This window comes from Budorcas taxicolor, chromosome 8 (genome assembly GCF_023091745.1).
Source record: "Budorcas taxicolor isolate Tak-1 chromosome 8, Takin1.1, whole genome shotgun sequence".
Taxonomy (NCBI): Eukaryota; Metazoa; Chordata; class Mammalia; order Artiodactyla; family Bovidae; genus Budorcas; species Budorcas taxicolor.
In genome coordinates this window covers 86,633,847-86,652,648 of record NC_068917.1, presented here as the reverse complement: position 1 = coordinate 86,652,648, position 18,802 = coordinate 86,633,847, and the positions used below count along the sequence as shown (strand labels likewise).

At 38.4% G+C, this 18,802-nt stretch overlaps 1 protein-coding gene across 1 annotated transcript in view; it reads right to left on the bottom strand.

The window, feature by feature from the left end:
• Positions 1 to 18,802, bottom strand: part of CENPP (centromere protein P) — a 233,351-nt gene that overhangs the window by 196,156 nt on the left and 18,393 nt on the right. The window contains exons 2-3 of the mRNA XM_052644667.1: positions 16,022 to 16,203; positions 13,427 to 13,515 (exon numbers count right to left, since the gene is read on the bottom strand). Coding sequence (XP_052500627.1) covers positions 13,427 to 13,515; positions 16,022 to 16,203 — 271 coding nt within the window. The remainder of the gene's footprint in view (positions 1 to 13,426; positions 13,516 to 16,021; positions 16,204 to 18,802) is intronic.

The window sequence follows — 18,802 nt, the reverse complement described above, 5'->3', positions numbered from 1 at the left end:
CAAATATCTTCTCCCATTTTGTGGGTTATCTTTTCGTTTATGATTTTCTTTACTGTGCAGAAGGGTTATTTATTTTTTTTTAATATTATTTATTTAGTTACTTGGCTGTGCTGGGTCTTCATTGCTGCATGGGCTTTCTCTCTAGTTGCAGTAAGTGGGGGCATGGGTTTCTCACTGAGTTGGCTTCTCTCACTACAGAGCACAGGCTCTAGAGCATTCATGCTATAGTAATTGTGGCACATGGGCTCAGCAGTTGTGGCTCCCCGGCTCTAGAGCACAGACTCAGTAGCTGTGGTATAAACCTTAGCTGTCCCGCAGCATGTGGGATCTTCCCAGGCCAGGGATCAACACTGTGTCCCCTGCATTAGCAGGCAGATTCTTTGTCACTGAGCCACTAGGGAAGATCTGGGTATTTCTTAAAAGAATGCCTCCGATCCTCACTCCAAACCTAAACAAAATGAAAATGAACGCTGAGTGAATTACTTACTTCAATGTAAACACTGAAGCCATAAAATATTAGGAAGAAATATAGACATTTAACTGATTACTGAGTGAGAAAGAACTTTCAATAACAACAACAAAATAGCAAATACGATTACATAAAAATATAAACTATTGATATAAAATGATATAACTAAAAGAAAAGTAATAAACCAGGAAATTTGTTCTATAAACATGACAAGGAGATATGAAAACTTAAAAGAAAAAGGCAAAGAACATGAACTAAAAACTTAGAGGTAAATGACAAGTTACATGGAAAAAAAATGTTCCCTCTGACAGGATAAATATAAATATAAAACAATGAGATGACATGTTAATCTAAAACATCATTTTGATAATGCATAACTTAAAAAGTTTATACTCTCTGCCTCAGCAATTTGAATTCTAATATATCATTGACTCTTTGCAACCCCATGGACTGTAGCCCACCAGGTTTCTCTGTCCATGGGATTTTCCAGGCAAGAATACCGAAGTGGGTTGCTATTTCCTCCTCCAGGGGATAGTCTCAACCCAGGAATCAAACCCTGGTCTCCTGCATTGCAGGCAGATTCTTTACCATCTGCACCAATTTGTATTTTAAAGAAATATGAAATGAAGACAAAGCCTAACAGCTCCTTACTACAAAAATCTAAAACAACACTATTATATACAATAATAAGGATTGTTAAATAAACTGTTAAATATTTTGATGTGCAAAATCAAGGTTTTCTTCTTTAGTAAATTTTCTCATACTATGTATTTACCTATCATTTCTGTTTCATTTTTTTGGTTGTTTTTTGGGAAAGTCACACAAATCTTCATTTTGTCTTTCAGATTTTTCTTCTTTTCAGTTGTACTTGTGATTTTTCTCAAGCCTATCCTCCATATTCTATTCCTGCTGCTGCTAAGTTGCTTCAGTCGTGTCCGACTCTGTGCAACCCCATAGATGGTAGCCCACCAGGCTCCCCTGTCCCTGGGATCCTCCAGGCAACAATACTGGAGTGGTTTGCCATTTCCTTCTCCAATGCATGAAAGTGAAAAGTGAAAGTGAAGTTGCTCAGTTGTGTCCAACTCCTAGCGACCCCATGGACTGCAGCCCAACAGGCTCCTCTGTCCATGGGATTCGCCAGGCAAGAGTACTGGAGTGGGTTGCCATTGCCTTCTCCTATATTCTGCTCCTAGCTACTCCTAATTTAGCTTTCAGCACTATAATCATTTTATTCTTCGTTCCTTCCTTTCTCTCAGCTGCCTTTCCCTTTTATTCAGTTTTCTTTTGAATGTTTTCATTTGAGAATGTAAACAGTTACAATATAGCATGTTCTTGCATTTCCTGGATTCATTCTTTCCAAGAGACTTTAACTCTATTTTCTAATTCCTTTCATGGCAAAAATCCTAAATGATGATGAACAAACTCTGTACCATCTTTGTGCTGTGTACTCTGTGGATCTTTTTTGTTTATAGGAGTAGATCCAGCAATTTCTGCTATTTCCTAAGGATACAGGATGAGCAGATAAATGAATGACTCTTCCCCATTTGTCTGGGTGTATCTGACTTTTCAGTATTTTCAGCCGCTGTAGAAATGGGTATTAATGGCCTATAATCTTTGTTTAGTTTTTCAGCTGCTCAAGAATATAGTGGGAATTATTAGGAGCAGCTGTAGTTAAAGTAGACTGTGGGCATCTACTACCATATCCAATCAGAAACAAATTTCCAGAATACTCTTACAACTCAAAAATAAAAAGACAAATAACCCAATTAAAAACTGGGCAATGGATCTCAACATACATTTCATCAAAGACGATAATACAAATGGCCAATAAACTTATGAAAAAATGCTCAACATACTAGTCATATCTGGTACTTCCATCTGACCCAGTAATTTTCTGGTGGTGGTGGTTTAGTCGCAAAGTTGTGTTCAACTCTTGTGATTCTAAGGACTGTAGCCCACCAGTCTCCTCTGTCCATGTGGTTTCAAGGCTAGAATACTAAACTGAGTTGCTATTTCCTTCTCCAGGGAATTTTCTCAACCCACGGATTGAACCCAAGTCTTCTGCATTGCAGGCAGTCTCCTGCTTAGCAGGTGTATTCTTTACCACTGAGCCACCAAGGAAGCCCCATAGTAATTCTCTACCTAGATATACACAAGAAAAATGAAGCATATGTCCACCGAAAAACCTGTATGTGAGTAGTTTCAGAAGTGTGATTCATAACAACCAAAAGGAAAAAACAAGCCACCAAATGTTTCTTAGCTGATGAATGAAGAAACAAAATGTGATATATCCTCACAACACAGCTAGAAAAAAAGAATGAAGTAACAATACATGTGTAACATGAATGAATGAATCCTGAAAATAATGGTGCTAAGTAAAAGAAATTGGCCAAAAAAAGACCAAAAATTATGTAACTCCATTTTTTATGAAATGCCCAGAATAGGCACATCTATAGAGACAGAAGATATGGATAAGTTAGGTTTGAGCAGAAGGGCAAATGAGGAGTGATAAAGAACATGAAGTTTCTCTTTGAGGTAACAAAGTTCTAAACTGGATGTGGTGATGGTTGCACAAATCTGAATAGATTAAAAACTGCTAAATGTATACCTTAAATGGATGAATTGTATGGTATGTGAACTACATCTCATATAAAGCTATGATAACCCACACAGACAAAAGAAAAAGAAAGGAAAGAAAAAAATCCCAGAGGAATATCGTGTCTTTGTTTGATTATGCATGTGTGTGTGTTGGATTTTGGCCTTTTACCCACTAGAAAAGGCAAATTATCTTGTCATTATAAAGCCTACGATTTACATGTTTTTGGATATTAATACCTTATTAGATATGATTTGCAACTATTTTCTCTCATTCAGCCTTGTCATTTTGTTGATGGTTTCCTTTGCTGTGCAGAAACTTTTTAGTTTCATATAGTTCCACTTGTTTATTTTTGCGTTTGGTGTCAAATCTAAAAAGTCATTGCCAGAGTGATGTCAAGAGGCTTACCACCTATATTTTCTTCTAGCATTTTTATGGTCTCAGGTCTTACATTCAAACCTTTAATCTATTTTGAGTTAATATTGTTAATTGTTAATTAGAGTTAGGTTTTGTGTATGATGTAAGAGTGGTCCAGTTTCATTCTTTGGCATGTGGCTATCCAGTTTTCCCAACACCATTTATTGAAGAAACTATCCTTTCCCCATTCTATAGTCTTGGCTCTTTTGACATAAAGTGAAAGTGAAAGTCACTCAGTTGTGTCTGACTCTTTGCGAACCCATGGACTCTATAGTCCATGGAATTCTCCAGGCCAGAATACTGGAGTGGGTAGCCTTTCCCTTCTCCAGGGGATCTTCCCAACTCAGGAATCAAAACCAGGTCTTCCTCATTGCAGGCGGATTCCTTACCAGCTGAGCCACCAAGGAAGCTCAAGAATACTGGAGTTGGTAGCCTATCCCTTCTTCAGTGGATCTTTCTGACCCAGGAATTGAACCGGGGTCTCCTGCATTGCAGGCGGCTTCTTCACCAACTGAGTTATCAGGTAAGCAGACATAAATTAACTCATATGTATGAGTTTATTTCTTGGATCCTTTATTCTGTTCTATTGACATATGCGTCTGCATTATGCCAAGACAATATTGATTAGATCTCTATAGCTTTGTAATACAATTTGAAATCAAGATGTGTAATGGTTCCAGGTTTGTTCTTTCCCAAGACTGCCTTGGCTATTTGAGATATTTTGTGCTTCCAAACAAATTGTAGGAGTTTCTTCTAGTTCTGTGAAAAACATATTGGAACTCTGGTCGGCATTGCACTGAATCTGTATATAGCTTTTGGCTGTGTGGACATTTTAACAATGTTAATTCTTCCTATCTACAAGCATGGAATATCCTTCTATTTACTTCTGTTCTAAACTTTCTTTCATCAGTGTCTTATAGCTTTCTGTGCATAGGCTTTTCATCTCCTTGGTTAAACTTATTGTAGGTATTTTATTCATTGTGATGCTATTGTAAATGAAATTGTTTCCTTAATTTCTCTGGTAGCTCATTATTAGTGTATAGAAATGCAACAGATTAATTGATTTTGTATCCCACAACTTAACTGAATTTGTTCATTTATTCTAATGGTTTTCTGGTGGGAAGGAAGCCTTTAGGGTTTTCTATAAATAATAACATATATCACCTATGAAATAGTGGCATTGTTACTTCTTTCTTTCTGATTTGGATGCCTTTCATTATTATTTAAATTTTATTTATTTATTTTTTGGCTGCACTGGGTCTTCATTGCTGCGTGTGGACTTTCTCTGGTTGCAGCAAGTGGGGGCTATTCTCTAGTTGTGTTGGGTGGTCTTCTCATTGAAGAGACTCCTCCTGCTGCAGAGCACTGGCCCTAGGGCACATGGGCTCAGTAGTTTTGGCTCATGGGTTTAGTTGTTCCGTGGCATATGGAATCTTCCTGAACCAAGGATAGAACCTGTGCCCACTACAGGCGGATTCTTAGCCACTGTGCCACTAGCAAAGTCCTTGTTTAAAAAAATATAACTGATCTGGCTATGACTTCCAATACTGTGTTGGATAAACATGGCAAGAGTAGGCATCGTTTGTCTTATCTGAGATCTTACTGCTAAGTTACTTCAGTCATGTCTGACTCTTTGTGGCCCCACAGACTGTAGCCCTGCCAGGCTTCTGTGTCCATGGGATTCTCTAGGCAAGAATACTGGAGTGGGTTGTCATTTCTTACTCCGGTGAGATCTTACAGGAAGAGTTATTTTCACTGTTGAGCTTACCATATATATCCTTTATTATCTTGAGGTATATTCCTTCTATACTCACTTTGTTGAAATGATTAAATGGTTAAATTTGCTAAATGGTTGTTGACTTTAATCAAATGCTTTTTTGCATGTATTAAGATAATCATATTAATTTTTATCCTTATTTTTTTCTGTTAATGTGGTGTACACATCAATTGATTTGCAAATTTTTAACAATTTCTGCACCCCTGAAATAAATTTCACTTGATCATCATGTATGATCTTTTTAATGCATTGTTGAATTTAATTTGTTAATATTTTATTAACGATTTTTGCATCTATGTTCACCAGGGACATTGGGTTATGATTTTCTTCCTTGTGCCCTTGTCTGTTTGGGGTATCAGGGTAATGCTGGCCTTATACAGTGAGTTCAAAGTGCTCTTCCTCTGCTTTTTGGAATAGTTTTAGAAGCACTGGTATTAATTCTTTAATTGTTTGGTATAGTCATCAGTGAAACCATCTGGTCCTGCATTTCAGTTAGTTGGGTGGTTTTAAATTATTGATTCAATCTATTAGTAATTAGTCTGTTCAGATTTTCTATTTCTTCCTGATTCAGCCTTGGAAGATTGTTTTTAGCTGTTTATCCATTTGTTGGTGCATAATTGTTCACAGTAGTCTCTTATGATCCTATGTATTCCTGCGGTAGCAGCTTTAATGACTCCTCTTTCATTTCTGATTTTTAATTCTTTTTTTTTTTTTCTTGGTGAGTCTAACTCAATGTTTATTCAGTTTTGACTATCCTTTCAAATTACCAGCTCTTAGTTTCATTGATCTTTTCTAATGTCTTTTTAGTTTCTATTTCATTTGTTTCTGCTCTGATCTATGTTCAGAGTTTTCCTTGTTTTGGCCACACCACATGGCTTGTGGGGTATTAGTTCCCAGGGATCAAACCCAGGCCCTCTGCAGTGAGAGTGCAGAGTCCTAACCACTAGATCACCAGGCAATTCTGCTGATCTGCGTTATTTATTCCCTTCCTTCTGTTATCTTTGGGTTTCATATCTTTAATTTGATACTGGAATACAGCCGATTAACAATGCTGTGATATTTTCAGGTGGAGAGCAAAGGGACTCAGCCATACTCCCATAAATAATTATTGTAGTTAGTTGTTTTTACTACTTTTTTCTTTTAACCTTCATATTAGCTTTATAAGTGATTAATTCACTACCTATCCTGACCTGTGGCAGTCCATGGGGTCGCAAAGAGTCAAACACAACTTAGCAACTGAACAATAACAATTATATATTTACATTTACCAGTGAGATTTATACTTTCATGTTTTCCTGTTACCAATTTACTGACCTTTCTTTTCAGCTTAAAGAAATCCCTTTAACATTTCTCTTAAGGCTGGTTTAGTGGTGATAAACTCCTTTAGCTTTTGCTTATCTGCAAAACTCTTATTTTTCCTTCAATTCTGAATCATAACTTTGCCAAGTTTAATCTTGGTTGGAAATTATTTTCTTTCAGCATGTTGAATACATCCCGCCACTCTCCTCTGACCTGCAAAGTTTCTGCTAAAAAACCTGCTGAAAGTCTTTAGGGAGTTCCCTTATATGTAACAATTGTTTTTCTCTTGTTTGTTGCTTTTAAGAGTCTCTTCTTGGTTTCAAATTTTGGTATTTTGATTTTAATGTGTCTCTGTGTGGGGTTTTAGGGGGTTTCTCTAACATGGAACTCTCTGGGGTTCCTAGATCTGAAGAACTGTTTTACAGTTTAGGGAAGTTAAATTGCCACCATTATTCATTCAAGTATGTTTTTGTACCTTTCTCTTCTCCTTCTGGGATGCCTATAATGTGAAGGTTAGCATACTTCATTTTATCCCATAAATCCCTTAAGCTACCTTCATTTTCATTCTTTTTCCCTCTTGTTGCTTTGATCTGGTGAGTTTCTGTGCCCTGTGTTTGAATTCACTGATCTTTTATTTTCTCTCATGTTGTCAGCTGTTGAAATTCTCTAACGTATTTTTCAATTCAGTTATTGTATTCTTCAGCTCTGGGACTTCTGTTTGGACCTTATTTTCCATATCTTTGTTGAAGTTCTTAATGTCTTCATGCATTCTTTTCTGAGTTTGGTTAGCATCTTTGTGACCATTAGTTTGAACTCTTCATCAGGTAAATTACTTATCTCTGCTTCATTAAGGTTTTTTTCCTGAGGGTGTAGCTTGTTCTTTTTTGTTTCAAACATATTACTCTCTTTCTTCATTTTACCTGGTTGTCTTTGTTTGTTTCTATGCATTAGATGAAACAGCCACCTCTTCAGGTTTGAAGGGCTGGCTCTGTGTGGGAGATGAACCTTATTGTTCAACCCTGCCATTGTTCTTGGTTGTCTCACATAACTTTATGATTACCCAAGTTGTCAATTTTATTTTTTATAGCTCCCAGTAGCTGAACTTGTACCAATACAAATATTCTTTTTAATTTAAAAAGTTCCTTATTTTTGGAGCATTTTTTCCAGTTCGTTGGATTCCAGGGAGAGTAGTTACAAAAATACATTCAATTTTTCTCTTACTCCATGAACTGCCACCCATTTGATTTACTGTGCTACATGGACTATGAATGCTAATACATGTTAATTCTAATATTCTTGCAACTCCTCACAAACAGTTCAACAACACTAACAACATCAGACAGTAAATCTGGAGAAAAGAGTTGTATGCTCCAATTGCATATGACAAGAAGAACTGTGCCAACATGGGTAATCATTCAAACATTCTGGGTGTTTCCCTATATAGTAAGAGCATTGAGCCAGATAATCTATCAGTTTACTTTTGGTCCCAGCATTCTATTTATACGATTTTAGGTCGCCTGTGGTTTCTAACACTGTACTACCATGATTTCATAATAACAATATTCTATAAGTAAGATAGATTTATTAGTTAGATTACTTTTAAACTTTCTGATAGCTAAACATCTCCCTCTAGTGGAAATTTTGTTTTTTAAAAATGTTTTAGAACATAAAATATAGCTATTTCTTTACCACTGCTTTTTTTTCTATCAGTCTCAACTATAAAAATCTGCATGTAAAATGGTAAAAGTATTTTAGAAGGCAGTTTGGCACTATCAGTCAAAATTTACATGTACATCTCCTTTAACTTGGCGATTCCACTAGAGATATAGTTCTAAGGTATAGAGAGAAACAGAGTGTTCTTAACATGGCTTGGGACAGCATGCTCTTTCTGTAGCAAATTAGGTAAAACCAAGCAGTTCAAAAGCACCTGCTGCTGCTGCTGCTAAGTCGCTTCAGTCGTGTCCGACTCTGTGCGACCCCATAGACGGCAGCCCACCAGGCTCCCCCGTCCCTGGGATTCTGCAGGCAAGAACACTGGAGTGGGTTGCCATTTCCTTCTCCAATGCATGAAAGTGAAAAGTGAAAGTGAAGTCGCTCAGTCGTGTCCAACTCTTAGTGACCCTATGGACTGAAGCCTACCAGGCTCCTCCGTCTACCTACTTTGAAATGTATATAATAACAACTTATGTCCCTTTAGAGATTCAGTGATTACTGAGTTCTAGGTCTTTCAAATTGTATAAATTGTTCTTCTCCTTAGATTTTTTTTTCCTGCATCTCCTGAAGTATATGGGACAGAAACTGCTGGTAGTCCCCAATATGTGGACTTCTTTCTTGCTCCAATTTTTCCATTGGCCACATGGCCATGCATAATGAAGACTAAATTTCCAGCCTCCCCTGCACTTATTTATTGGCCATTAGAATGCAGGTGAAAATGATGGGTATTACAATTTCTAAAAAATGCTGTTCAATGGAAAAGGTGAGCCCGTTTGCCCAGCCCTTTCCCAATGTCCGAAATGCTGAAGTGATAACTGCACCACAATGTGGCAGCCACGTGGGTGATGGCAGAGCCTGATGATCATAAAACTACCATATTAGCCCTTGAAAACGGATCTTGCAATTTTGTTTAAGCAACAGAGAAATAAACTTCTAGTATTCTGAATCTTCCTTTTTATTAAATTTTCTATTATATGGTGCACAACTAATTTTAATTCGTTAAGCATATGAGCATATGAGTGTAAGTGCAGGCCATTACAAAATGATTACAAAATTTTCAATCATGCTTTGGTAGTATGAGGATCAGAATATTAGCTTAAAGTACTGTTGATAGGGGGGTGAGGTCTGGGCTGGTGTCACTACTGTCTGGTAGGAGGTAGGGAGTGTAGCCACTATAGTATGGGTAGCAGGCCCTGTATGGCAGGCCCCACATGGCTCTGGTCCTGTCTATGTGACTTCATGGTGGATACCCAGGACCATTCAAGTCAAGCCACTATGGGAACTGCAGTACCAGTTCATGCTAGGAATGCCTCTGGTCAAATAATAGCCATTCTTCAGAAGCACATCACATTATTTTTAAAAATGTCCCTAAATTAAAACCTTATGTGTGATCTGACTTCTGATGTGATCAAATTGCCACTTGATGGTTTCCTTCAAAGGATTAAAGTCACCACAAGTATGCAACTTCAACAAAATGAAATTAAAACATTCTATTCTATTTTCTCTCTCAGACTAAAGCCCCACTAATGAGTACACCAATCAACTTTTGGCCACAGCCTATCCTGGAATGTACAGCTGCACCAAGTGGGTTGTTCATCTCAACTTCAGAGTATCGCCTTTTATCCAACTGGACTCATGTACAGCTTCCCATACATGTCCCTTGGACTGCAAGGGGATCAAACCAGTCAATCCTAAAGGAAATCAACCCTGAATATCCACTGGAAGGACTGATGCTGAACCTGAAGTTCCAATATGTTGGCCACTTGAGGCGAAGAGCCTACTCATTAGAAAAGACCCTTATGCTGGTAAAGGTTGAAGGCAGGAGGAGAAGGGGATGACAGAGGATGAGATGGTTGGATGGCATTACCAACGCAATGGACATGAGTTTGAGCAAACTCCAGGAGATGATGAAGGACAGGGAAGCCTGGTGCGCTGCAGTCCACAAGGTTGCAAAGAGTCAGACATGACTGAGTGACTGAACAACAACAACTTCCCAAGGATGAGCCTAATTTTACCAGCAATCTGGCTTCTCTCCAGATAACCCAGGAAGTGACTATAAAAAAGTGAATAACAATGGAAGAAAAAGCCTGTAGAAGCCCAAGGCTGCTATTAGGTTGATACAAAAGTAACTGAAGTTCCGGACCGCGAATTTTAAATCATTATAACTAGGCTCAAACACATCTTTATTAATCAAAATAGGAACCATTACAATCAAAACATTTTTACCAATGAGAAATAAGTTTGTTTATTCCTGTAGCATAAAAATTCACGCTTTGGGATTCAACAAACTCTTGGAAAGCGTCTTCTGCCTCCCACTGGGTATGGTAACATTTTCCCTGCCAAAAGTTGCTGAGATGCTTTGAGAAGGTAGTAGTCAGTTGACAAGAGGTCAGGTGAATATGGCAGATGAGGCAAAAGTTCGTAGTCTGATTCGTTCAACTTCTGAAGCATTGGTTGTACAACATGGATTCAGGCATTGTTGTGGAGCAGAATTGGACCCATTCTGTTGATCAATATTGGCTTCATGTGTTGCAGTTTTTGGTGCATCTCATCCATTTGCTGAGCATATTTCTCTGATGCAATGGTTTTGCTGAGATTTAGAAAGCAGGAGTTGATCAGATGGGCAGCAGACCACCAAACAGTGACCATGACTTTTTTCTGGTGCAAGTTTGCCTTGGGAAGTGCTTTGGCGCTTCTTCTCAGTCCAACCACTGAGCTGGTCACTGTCGGTTGTTGTATAAAATCCACTTTTTAATCACACATCACAATCTAATTGAAAAATGGTTCACTGTTGTTGCACAGAATAAGCTAAGATGACATTTCAAACCAATGGTTTTTAAATTTTCGGTCAGCTCATGAGGCATTCACTTACTGAGCTTTTCCACCTTTACAATTTGCTTTGAATGCCAAATGACCACCGAATGGTTGACATTGAGTTCTTTGTCAATTTCTCATGTAGTTGTAAGAGGGTCAACTTCGATGATTGCTCTCAGTTGGTCATTGTCAACCTATGATGGCCAGCTAGTAGGCTCCTCATTTTCAAGGCTCTCATCTCCTTTGCAAAACTTCTTGAACCACCACTGCACTGTATGCTCGTTAGCAGTTCCTGGGCCAAATGTGTTACTGATGTTATGAATTGCCTCTTCTGCTTTACAACCATTTTTAATGCAAATAAAAAAACTCCTCAAATTTGCTTTTTGTCTAATATCATTTCTATAGTCTAAAACAAATATAAAATAAACAGCAAGTAATAAGTAATTATCAAAGAAACATAAAGTGAGAAATGCACATTAAAATTATGTATAAAATAACCATATTTAAGAATGTATTCCAATATCAAGCAGCAAAGTTCAACAATGCAAAACTGCAATTACTTTTGCACCAACCTAATAGGATGTCCCTGAGCAGTTTCCTGGACACGTATACACTGATAGTGCAGATGTTTTAAGACACAGAACTAGATCTCAGAGCTCTGATTCTGCCAACCTGACACAATCTATAGGCCTGACCATTAATGGAGGCAAGAAAGCAAGTAAGCATTTGGTATATCACCACTCTTGAGTTTAGGATCACACTAGCCAGAAAGAAAAGGCAGTTGGTCCAACTATGCATCTTTCTGCAATGGGACAACATCCAGGAATTCTGAGGAGTCTGGAGTCCTGGAACGGGCTGTTCACCATAAACGAGATCAACTCAGTTGGGTCCATATTTTATTCTAGTCTTCAGCAGATGATCTTTGAGGTCATGCAGAACTATAGTATCATCCTGAGAATTTTGCATGGCTTCAAGGTCTGGTGCCAACCCGCCAGCAGTGTATTTCCAAGGATACTCATCACCCATGTACCTGACATCCTGCTCAACTGGTTTTGGTAATGCCACACTGTGGATGTTCTTGGTCACTTTGACAAACTAAAGAGAGATACCCTGAGGTGGAAGCAAGTTGGAAACTCTGTCATCAGATGAGAGACCTAGTCAGTTCTCAGCCTGCCAAGGTCAGTGGTGACAACCAGGGACACAGACTGCAAAGAGTTCTCAAGAGGCAAAACTTCTAGTGCAGATACCTAGACCCAATCACTCATGACTAGTTGGGGGTAACTTCTAATATCTGGCATCAATTCCTATCGCATACAAAAAGGGACAACTTGAGGCTATTTCCGTGGCTGAGGATAAGCATGAGGAATCCAGGCACAGTACTGTGAGTGCAAGCAAGCAGCTTATCCCTGTGACTTGGCTGTGACAACTGGTCTACATTCACTTTAGTTATCTGATGAACTGAGCCCAAGGCAACTTGCCTGTCCTTATCTGTTCTCTCCTCTATACATTCTCCCTATAGGCCCAAACTCATAAAACAAACTGACTGAAATTGTTTTTTTGCTATCAAAGCACATGTCCAGACTTGGTTAGTTCTCAAAATTATGCCTGGATCCAACTCTTCTTGGAGCCAGACTTTGAAGATGTCTGAGTCTTGTTCTCCCTATTCTGGCCAGGGGTTGCATGTTAACATTTTGTCTGTCTGCTTTCTGATTTTATGTGAAAATCCTGGCCAAGAGTATTTTCCTCCAGTGTTGTGCCTCAGTAGTCCTGTATAACTTGCTGGCACAACCATGACCATCCTGAAGTCTAATCCTTCAGCTCTGAACAGTCTTCAGATTGTGGTGATCCCAGATGACCACAACTATAGGAGAGGCCAGAGGAAGAACACCAACTGTGCTACTCACAATTCCTGCCTCATAGAAAATGGTGAGATAATACATGATTTTTGTGGTTTTAAACTGTTCAATTTGGGAGAAAGTGTTAAGCAGCAATAAATAACTAACAAATGATTGATGACTGAGATATTAGTTGACTACTGAGGGCATCCAGGATGGTTCACATGACCTCAGGGCTCATGCTGGAATCCCACAAACATCTCATTACCTCTATTCCAATAAAGACTATGCTCTCATCAATAATACTACCATATGAAGTTGCTAGGGTATTCCTATTTAAAAGAAAAAAAAATTTTTATGGTACCACTTTGTACAAACATGCTACAAGGGGTCCTGCTCAGGAATGTCTCCTCAACTCAGCCACTGCTGAAGACAGGGGTGTGGGGTATTTTTATTTCATAGCAGCAGAATCTGTGTTATCTACCACAACATGTTCCTTAATTTACCTGGATTTCCAGAATCTGAAATTCAAGCTGAAACGTAATCATGTGGCAATTTCCCGATAATCTGTGTTTCTGCAAAACTTTTTTAATACCTATAAATCAGAAAAACAAAGATTTTTGTTTGCAAATAACAATTTTCTTTAAATATCAATCATTTAATTTTGTGTGGGTATCTATAATACACGTGGGTTTATGTGTGAGAGTGTTAGCATTTGCGTTGAAAATACCTGGAAGGATGTGCACCTTTGAGAAATATGATTAAAGATAACTTGTATTTTCTAGTTCTCAATGATACCAAAGATTAAGGTAAGAAATAGAAATATGATAGTATAACCCAAGACAAATTTGAATTTTTCATATTTTCAACATTGGCTGGTTCCAGTTAGACAATAAATTAAATCCATGCAATTATCTCAGTTAACTCTCAAAACATTACTAAAATGATAGCAAAAGTACTTTTTAGGTATAACATGAATACACTCATAAAATGCTCTATTCTTAAGTATACAGCATGCTGCTACTGCTAAGTCACTTCAGTCGTGTCCGACTCTGTGCGACCCCATAGACGGCAGCCCACCAGGCTCCTCTGTCCCTGGGATTCTCCAGGCAAGAATACTGGAGTGGGTTGCAATTTCCTTCTCCAATGCATGAAAGTGAAAAGCGAAAGTGAAGTCGCTCAGTCGTGCCCGACTCTTAGCGACCCCGTGGACTGCAGCCTACCAGGCTCTTCTGTCCATGGGATTTTCCAGGCAAGAGTACTGGAGTGGGTTGCCATTGCCTTTTCCGATACAGCATGAGATATATATAGAGATATATATATATGTTTACAAGTGTTTCCCAGTAACCACCACCAAGATCAAGACACAGAAATTTTAACATATTGCATAAAGTTCCTTCATGCCTTTTCCAAGTTATACAATATCTCTCAGAAAGGAGATAACCATGATTTTGACTTTATTATATTTTTTAATGAAGTTATTTTAGAAGGACACAATTCACTCTTTTTTGAAACTGGAGTATAGGTACTATACAATATATATCACAGATAGATAATATAGTGATTCACAATATTTAAAGGTTATACTCCTTTACAGTTATTATAAAATATTTGCCATATTCCCCATGTTGTACAATATACCCTTATAGCTTATTTTATACCTAATAGTTTGTACCTCTTAATCTACCCCTGTATTGGCCTTTCTACCAGGAGGGCACAACTCTACAAGGATAAAGAGAAAAAAGATGAGAGTAAAGTAATTTTATAAGCTGAAAATCAGATGGATCAGCCAGATATTATGTGAAAAATTGAAACTAACCTGGCAGAGCCAGGAAAATTGAAATCTAAGCCAGCAATGGGAAAAGCTGTGAAACAAGCCCATTCTAAATACATTCTGGGAATTCTCCAGTGATCCAGTGGTAAAGAATTCACCTGCTAATGCAAGGGACACAGGTTTGATCCCTGTCCAGGAAGATTCCATATGCCACAGGGCAACTAAGTCCATGCACCTCAACTACTGAAGCTGATGCCCTCTACAGCCTGTGCTCCACAACAAGAGAAACCACTGCAATGAGTAGTCCATGTACAACAACTGGAGAGTAGTCCCTGCTGGTCACAACTGGAGAAAGCCCATGTGCAGCAACAAAGACCCAGTGTAGTCAAAAATAAAGAAATAAACAAGCTAAAAAAAATTTTTAAAGGCATTCTGAATGGGCACCACCACTTAGGTATCTTCTAGGGTAAACATGGGACTCAAAATGGAAAGACAGACTTGCACACAGTAAAACTTCACTCTCCATACTCTCTGTATTCCAACTATTCAAGTACCTGATGTGTCTAAATTTCATCACTCATTTCTACATGTAATTCCACTGAAGTGAGCTAGCTGTCCATGACCTTTGAAGTATCACTCTCCCTCTCCCCAGTCAGGAGAGTTATTTTCGTAGGAATCAGGAAGCATTTCCTAAACTGATTCCTTCTTCTAAACAAAGATCCCAACATACAACTGTAGAGCTGAATTAGCTTCTCTTTATTTGTTAGCGTATCACAGATTCTTAGTAATATAGCATTAGTCACTGGGACCAGAAACCCTCCTCTGCCAAAATATCCAGTTCTTGAAATACCTGAGTATGAGAGATGACACAGTTCTCATATCAGTAGTGAACAATAGCTAAGATTTACAAACTAATAGTGTTGTTTTCCTTAAAATCACTTAAATCTGTTACTTTACTACTCAGGTACATAATGAGAGACCATGTCTTCTTTAATATCTATGTCAGGAAGCTTTTAAGAATATTACACACACTGTAAAGTTCAATAGACACCTGACAAACAAGTTAACCACAACCACACATTCAAATCGTTACCTTGGAGAATTTATTTCAATGATAAGAAAACTAATTTTCTATGCATAATGAGGTAAACCTCAATACTACTTCCCGATTGAAATTAATGCTTACTCTGGAAATTCCCTGGGAGTCTAATGGTTAAGACTCAACACTTTCACTGGTGTGAGATCAGGATCAATCCCTCGCTGGAAAACTAAAATTAAGATTCTGAAAGCCATTTGGTGAAGCCAAAAGAAAAAAAAAACTGCTTACTCTTTTCTGCCATCTCAGTGCTAGTTAGGTCTTCTGTGTTCTTGCAGTAATTTCTTATACTGATACCACTAAGTTTACTTAGAAATTGAAGTTCGGATTCTAAACTTCCAAGATGACTTCTCAGATCTTTTGACAATCCCCATTCTTCAGAATCTGATTGGTGTGTTTCTTGAAACGATTTCCTAAAAAGCAAAAAAACACAGATAATTACTCCAATAAAGAAACTACTAACAAGTGTTTCAACTAACATCTATAAATTTCTTCAAATCATTCCCATTTTATCCTTCTTATTCTCTTCCCATTAAAACACTAGTAGGATTTTTTTTTAAATCAGTGTGGTTATTAACACTGCAGCCATTAATCTCAACATAAAACATCCTAAAGTTAGAGGTGGCAAAAATACACAGAAGAACTCTACAAAAAAGATCTTCATGACCCAGATAATCACGATGGTGTGATCACTCACCTAGAGCCAGACATCCTAGAATGTAAACTCAAGAGGGCCTTAGGAAGCATCACTATGAACAAAGCTAAAGGAGGTAATAGAATTCCAGTTGAGCTATTTCAAATCCTAAAAGATGATGCAGTGAAAGTGCTGCATTCAATATGCCAGCAAATTTGGAAAACTCGGCAGTGGTCACAGGACTGCAAAAGGTCAGTTTTCATTCCAATCCCTAAGAAAGGCAACGCCAAAGAATGCTCAAACTACCACACAACTGCACTCATCTCACACACTAGTAATGTTCAAAATTCTCCAAACAAGGCTTCAGCAATCTGTGAACCGTGAATGTCTAGACGTTCAAGCTGGTTTTAGAAAAGGCAGAGGAACCAGAGATCAAATTGCCAACATCCGCTGGATCATGGAAAAAGCAAGAGAGTTCCAGAAAAACATCTGTTTCTGCTTTATTGACTATGCCAAAGCCTTTGACTGTGTGGATCACAATAAACTGTGGACAATTCTGAAAGAGATGGGAATACCAGACCACCTGACCTGCCTCTTGAGAAATATGTATGCAGGTCAGGAAACAACAGGTAGAACTGGACATGAAATAACAGACTGGTTCCAAATAGGAAAAGGAGTACATCAAGACTCTATATTGTCACCCTGCTTATTTAACTTATATGCAGAGTACATAATGAGAAAAACTGGGCTGGATGAAGTGCAAGCTGGAATCAAGATGGCTGGGAGAATATCTATAACCTCAGATATGCAGATGACACCACCTTTATGGCAGAAGGTGAAGAAGAATAAAAAGCCTCTTAATTAAAGAGGACAGTGAAAAAGTTGGCTTAAAGCTCAACATTCAGAAACCTAAGATCATGGCATCCGGTCCCATCAGTTCATAGCAAATAGATGGGGAAACAATGGAAACAGTGGCTGACTTTATTTTGGGGGGCTCCAAAATCACTGCAGATGGTACTGCAGCCATGAAATTAAAAGATGCTTACTCCTTGGAAGGAAAGTTATGACCAATCTAGACAGCATATTAAAAAGCAGAGATTACTTTGTCAACTATAGTCCATCTAGTCAAGACTATGGTTTTTCCAGTAGTCATATATGGATGTCAGAGTTGGAGTATAAAGAAAGCTGAATGCAGAACAGTTGATGCTTTTGAACTATGGTGTTGGAGAAGACTCTTGAGAGTCCCTTGGACTGCAAAGCGATCCAACCAGTCTATCCTAAAGGAGATCAGTCCTGGGTATTCACTGTAAGGACTGATGTTGAAGCTGAAACTCCAATACTTTGGCCACCTTCTGCGAAGAGCTGATTCACTGAAAAAGACCCTGATGCTGGGAAAGATTGAGGGCAAGAGGAGAAGGGGGTGACAGAGAATGAGATGGTTGGATGGCATCACTGACTCAATGGACATGAGTTTAGGTAAACTCTAGGAGCTGGTGATGGACAGGGAGGCCTGGCATGCTGCAGTTAATGGGGTCGCAAAGAGCTGGACACAACTGAGTGACTGAACTGAACTGATCCAAGTTTTAATGCCATATTTCTACATATTAGAAACAACTATAAAATAAAGTAAAAAAAAATTTTTAAGCTATAAAATAAACTAAGATCATGGCATCTGGTCCCACCACTTCATGGCAAAGAGATGGGGAAACATTGAAAATGGTGAAAGACTTTATTTTCTTGGGCTCCAAAATCACTGTGCACAGTGCCTACAGCCATGAAATTAAAAGATGCTTGCTCCCTGGAAGAAAAACTATCACCAACCTAGACAGCATATTAAAAAGCAGAGACATTACCTTGCCAACAAAGGTCCATCTAGTCAAGGCTATGGTTTGTACAACAGTCATGTATGGATGTGAGAGTTAGATCATAAAGAAGGCTGAGCGCCAAAGAATTGGTGCTACTGAATTGTGGTGCTGGAGAAGACTCTTGAGAGTCCCGTGGACTGCAAGGAGACCCATCCAGTCCATCCTAAAGGAAATATTCATTGGAAGGACTGATGCTGAAGCTGAAATGCCAAACTTTGGCCACTTGATGGGAAGACCTGACTCACTGGAAGACACCCTAATGCTGGGAAAGATTGAAGGCAGGAGGAGAAAGGGACAACAGAGGATGAGATGGTTAGATGGCATCACCGACTCGATGGACATGAGTTTAAGTAACCTCCAGGAGTTGGTGATAGACAGGGAAGCCTGGAGTGCTGCAGTCCATGGGATCGCAAAGAGTCGGCCACAACTGAGTAACTGAACTGAACTGATAAAATAAATTATAATAGGAATACTTTGCAGAATTAAAATGTCTGTTTAGGTTGGAATATTTTA